At 44.1% G+C, this 5,308-nt stretch overlaps 1 protein-coding gene across 1 annotated transcript in view; it reads right to left on the reverse strand.

The window, feature by feature from the left end:
* LOC136846827 (uncharacterized) overlaps window positions 1-4,287 on the reverse strand; it is an 11,032-nt gene extending 6,745 nt beyond the window's left edge. The window contains exons 1-3 of the mRNA XM_067118096.1: window positions 4,240-4,287; window positions 3,446-3,635; window positions 205-443 (exon numbers count right to left, since the gene is read on the reverse strand). Coding sequence (XP_066974197.1) covers window positions 205-443; window positions 3,446-3,635; window positions 4,240-4,287 — 477 coding nt within the window. The remainder of the gene's footprint in view (window positions 1-204; window positions 444-3,445; window positions 3,636-4,239) is intronic.
* Window positions 4,288-5,308: the final 1,021 nt, after the last annotated feature.

Below are 5,308 nucleotides of genomic sequence, written 5' to 3' on the forward strand. Positions count from 1 at the left end.
GTCATTTCAGTCATGATTTATTTCCCAACATTTATCCTTTTCTTCTCTTTTTTTGTCGTCTCCTCCTCCTCCTCCTTCTTCTTCATGAACGAGGAAGGAATTTCCCGAAATTCTTTCGTGTTTCTGCAGTGTGTATGGACGGGAAGCCATAAGCTTTATACATCATTTGGGAAAAAACTTCATAGAAACTTGATGCAAACTCACGTTGCAGTCCTCGGGTGGGGTGTGGGGTAAGGTGTGAGTTAGGGTGGGGTTGGGTTGTGGAGTGGGGGTTGGGTGTGGGCTGTGGTGTGGGGTAGGGGTGGGGTGGGATGTGGGAGGGTGGGGTAGGGTGTTGTGTAGGGGTATGGGTGTAGTAGTGTGGGGTGGGGGTTGTATGGGGGTGTCAGGGTAAGGGAGTGCAGGGTGGAGTGTTGTGTGGGGGTGTGGGAGTGTGGGGTGGGCTGGTGTGTGGGGTAGGGTGGTGTATGGAGGTGTGGGGGTTTGGGAGTATAGGAGTGGTGAGGGGTAGAGTCATGTATGGGGGTGTGGGGTTGGGTATGGGTTGGGTGGTGTGTGAGAGTGGGGAGTGGGTGGGAGGTGGGGTGGGTTGAGGGGTGGGGGTTGGAAGGGGCATTGTAGGAATGGATATGAGCTGACACTTCCACCCCTTTTGAATGTAATGAATTGAGAATGACATCTCTGGTCTCAGAAGGGAAAAAATAATGAATATTTAGTTTCACTCCCTGGAAGGAATAGCATTGCTGAGTATATATATATGTAAAAATATTACTAAATTAGGTTAAACTGCATCCTAACCTCAGACCTCATACTGATATAAAGGATTACTGGAGGGTGATTGCAAGTATGATAATATACGTTGTTCTATTTAATATTATCTGTGAAACAAGTGAGTTAAGGCTGAAATATTTCCCATCTCATTTTCAACATTGTTCATGTGATGAAAAGTCGTATTAATCACCAATAACAAGGAATATTTAGTTACTTCTTTGAATACTGCTGTCATTGATTAGATATATAATCTCTTTCTCTCTCTCTACCAATCCGTCTAAAACTCTGAACAGCCCCAGTTCATTCCTGAAGGCCCTTCGCCTTCACGTGGATTCCAATTCCGTATGGAATCCACTTTTTTAAAAACTTTGTGTTCGTATAAACGCTTTTTCATCCAGCGCCACTTCCAGCACATCTACTGGACTGGAAACCGTTGGCGTTACTCGTGTAGTTCCATCAGCTTACATCGTTACTATTTTATTGTTATTCTTTTCGCTGGAAACTTCATCCGCTTGAGTCTGAAAACTGGAAAGGTATTGATGCTATCACTCCCCTTGCTTCTTTGAGTGTTGAGTAAATGGTTTCCAGTGATGGAGGATTTGAACAAATGACTTAGTTGGAAGAGAATTTCTTCTCCAAGAGGAGGATTTATGGTGAATTTTATGAGAATCGATGAGTAAGACATCGATGGTCGGAGAGGCCATTATTTTAGAAATAAAGGGACGTTTCACCTGATATATTGCGTCATCAACTAGTTATGACCTTGTGGGATTTTGATATATCATAGAGGGACGCTTGTACTGTATACGAGCATGTATATTTTGTGTGTGTGTGTACAGCGTATATCTGCATGGTGGTTTATGAGTGATTTTATATATCTTTTTAGTTTTCTGTAAAAGAAAACTATTGAGATAGTTTGTCTGTCCGTCGGCACTTTTTAGGCCCGCCCTCAGACCTTAAAAACTACTGAGGAGGCTAGGGGGCTGCAAATTGGTATGTTGCTCATCCACCCTCCAATCATCAAACATACCATAGTTTTTACTGTAAGGTTAAATTCAGCCATAATCGTACGTCTTGTAGCGTTATAGGTACCGACAACACAGGTCACAACCGGTCAGCGGCTGAAAGTTTCACGGGCCGAGGCCAAAAGTTTCATACAGCATTCTACGCTGTGCAATAAACTCGACTGCGCCGGAGAAACTTCAGCGCATTTTTCACTTGTTTTAAACAGGTCTTAGTTACTGATAGTGACAAGTATGATGAGTCTTAAGCCATGATGTTTCCCCAATTTGGTAATATACTCTAATATGGGTGATGTTATATTTCAGATTCAAAGTTGAAAACACATCAGGGATCCTATTGCAGCTCTCTCTCTCTCTCTCTCTCTCTCTCTCTCTCTCTCTCTCTCTCTCTCTCTCCTCCAAAACAAATAAAAACCCTATATCAATCTATCTTTCCTAACAACGACGTTCAAAGCTGAAATAAAAATATCGTCTGTTATTTTGCTGCTTTTCAGAGTTGGCGTTTTCTTTCAGTCATGAAGAACTGCCTTATAAAAAGGCAGTTCTTCATAACTGAAAGAAAACGTCAACTTAGAAAGAAAAAGGAGCCCCACAAAACGCAATGAGAAGTGTTGTAAAGGAAAAAATTTTTTTGCGACCAAAAAGCGAAAGAATGGACCATGGTGACTTCTGATATGATACAATACCTTCAGTTCCTTTCTACTGCAAGCAAATTCAGTATAAATATTACTGCTTTGCATATTCTTCCTGGAGATCCAACCACTAGAATATCAATATATATATATATATATATATATATATATATATATATATATATATATATATATATATATATATATATGTGGGTGTGTGTGTATGTGTATACGTCGAGGGTCGGCAGCTCTCCCGATTATACTTATATTTTGTATAATACTGTCACGCGGGAGATGGAAATATTGTGAGTAGCACAGGCGTGGTTCATGATGGCACCCTCCTGGGCGTGGCAGGAGATCCTTTTTTTTTTTGCGTCTGTCAAAAGGATCTCCTGCCACGCCCAGGAGGGTGCCATCATGAACCACGCCCGTGCTACTCACAATATTTCCATCTCCCGCGACAGTATTATACAAAATATAAGTATAATCGGGAGAGCCGCCGACCCTCGACGTCTGCGCCTGCTAGAGGCGCTCCTCATTGCCGAGAGAAAACCAACAATGAATACGACGCAGGAGGCATCGCTCCTACCCACGAATTTAAGAAGAATAATGCAGAACACCCACCAAATCCAACGAATACCTGAAAACAACAACCCTGAGAATGGAGATGCCCCTGATGAGCGAGGCGCCCTTCGAGACAATCCCCCGACTACGACAGAAAGAGTAGATAATGACATCATTCATCCGCAGCCCAATAACAGCCAAACTACCGATGATGTCAGCCGGCATGACATCACGCAACGGCAGGCCAATGGGAACGCTGGAATGAATGACATTCCCAGGTTGCGAAGATCTGTCAGGATCGAGCCGCCGCAGAAATTTGGCTTGAAGTTCGCTGACTGCAACCAATCAGAATTCGCCATCCATGACCCCCCCGCTGAAGCCCGTGTATAAATTCAGAAGGACCTATGCAATCTGCCAGTGCTCTCTCAGCTCCCACTGAGAGAACACCTCCCAGACCTTCCTGCTCTGCTGCTTCCTGAGGACCTGCCTGCTTGTCTGCTTCTGCTGCTGCTGCTGCACTGCTGCTGACCTGCTGCTGCTGCTGCTGCTGCTGCTGACACCCCAGGACCTGCCTGCTGTTGCTGCACTGCTTCTGCCCTGCTGACTGCTTGTAAGGGCTGCCCTGCTGCTGCTCCTCTCTGCACGCCTGAAGGGCGTCTTCAAACACCTTCTGCAGAAGGCTCAACCTATATATTTGGCTGGTTTACAGCTCTTTCTATAAGAAAAAGAATAAAATTACTGACACACTAACTTTTCTACTAACTAGACTCTCCTGTGGAACATCTGGTCCGTTGTGGTCTTAAAACTCCAGTTGAAGCAGGAATAAAGAGTCGAAATCTTCCACTCTCTGCCGTCTGTGGCAAGTGGCACAGGACCGTTAGGCTTGAATTTATAAGCCAAGTGTAGAGATAGGATAGAATACGACGGAGAAAAAAAGAGTAAGTTTTAAAATAAACTGGTGTAAGAGTTTGATTACCCTCAAAGCCCCTGACTGTAGGACTTGACTGCTGGGTCGTCTTAGTGCTCCAAGAGCAGTAAGGGGAATCCCCAGCTGCAACTGCTGCAGTCAGTACATAGCTACTGATAGGATAGATAGGGCCTCCCCATCCTCATAATTTATAACATTTGAATTTCAGGTTCTTTTTAACTCATATTTCTACTCAAGTATAACTTTGTCTGGGGCCTTAGGGCTTAAAGGGTTGGACAACCCGACCAGTCACACTGTCTGTCTCTCCCTCCCCACTTCTTACGACTTGGAATGACTCTGAAATGGATACACAAACGAACCCCACCACCATGGAAACCGGAACCGGAACTGAAGACGGACGTAGGAAAAGAACTAATGAACAGGACGAAGATGGAAACCAAGACTGGCAAATAGCACAGTCTAAAAATAACAAAAAGGCACGGTAAAAGAATCACGATCAGCGAACACAGGAAATCAACCCAACATCAACTAGAACCAACCAAACAAGGAATGAGAACCAGCCAAAACCAACACTTCAGGGTCCTTGCAAGTAACCCCACTGAGGCTTACAGAGCTGTAGCGGACTTTGAAAGAAAGAATAAAAACCTAAAAATGCTGGCAAGACCCAATAAGCAGGGACACTGGACAATCTCAACAAAAGATCAAAAGGCCTTATCCATCCTAAGGAACACCTCGGCCATCAGCCTAAAAGAACTGAAAGAAGAAGACAGAATCAAAAAAGCAGTTGTTGTCGGCTACCCATTTGAACTACATGAAAGCCGAATAAAAGAACTGGAATATGTAACAGCTGCGGAAAGAATGAAAAATAAGCAAGGCAGCCTGACGAAAACAATCCTGGTAATCTCTTTCAGGAAAAATCCCAGAGAAAAAGACCTGGGAATTTTTGGAAAATATACCACAAAAACCTACTACCCTGAACCTCTCAGATGCTTCTTAAATGTCAGAAATTTGGGCATCATTAAGGCTCAATGCATATCTCAGGTAGAGATATGTGCAGTATGCAACAAGAGGCACCCGACTGAAGAGTGCATAAACAAACATAAAGCTGGAGAACCAACCACACCCAGGTGCTCAAATTGCCACCTCAAACATACCGCTATGGCCTGGGGTTGCCCAGCAAGACTGGCTATAGTAATTGCTCTTCAAAGGAACCAGAAGGCAAAGAAGTAGATCTAGGGAAGAAACCTCCCAAACCCCAGCCCCGTAAAAGGTTCTACATTAGGGCAGAACTGGAACAGTCAGAAGAGATTTCAGCCGAAACAGGAAAAGAACACCGTCCAGACCAGCTACAAATACACGGCAAGCCCCAAAACCTCTGCCGAGAACAATGT

Source organism: Macrobrachium rosenbergii, chromosome 15 (genome assembly GCF_040412425.1).
Source record: "Macrobrachium rosenbergii isolate ZJJX-2024 chromosome 15, ASM4041242v1, whole genome shotgun sequence".
Classification (NCBI taxonomy): domain Eukaryota; kingdom Metazoa; phylum Arthropoda; class Malacostraca; order Decapoda; family Palaemonidae; genus Macrobrachium; species Macrobrachium rosenbergii.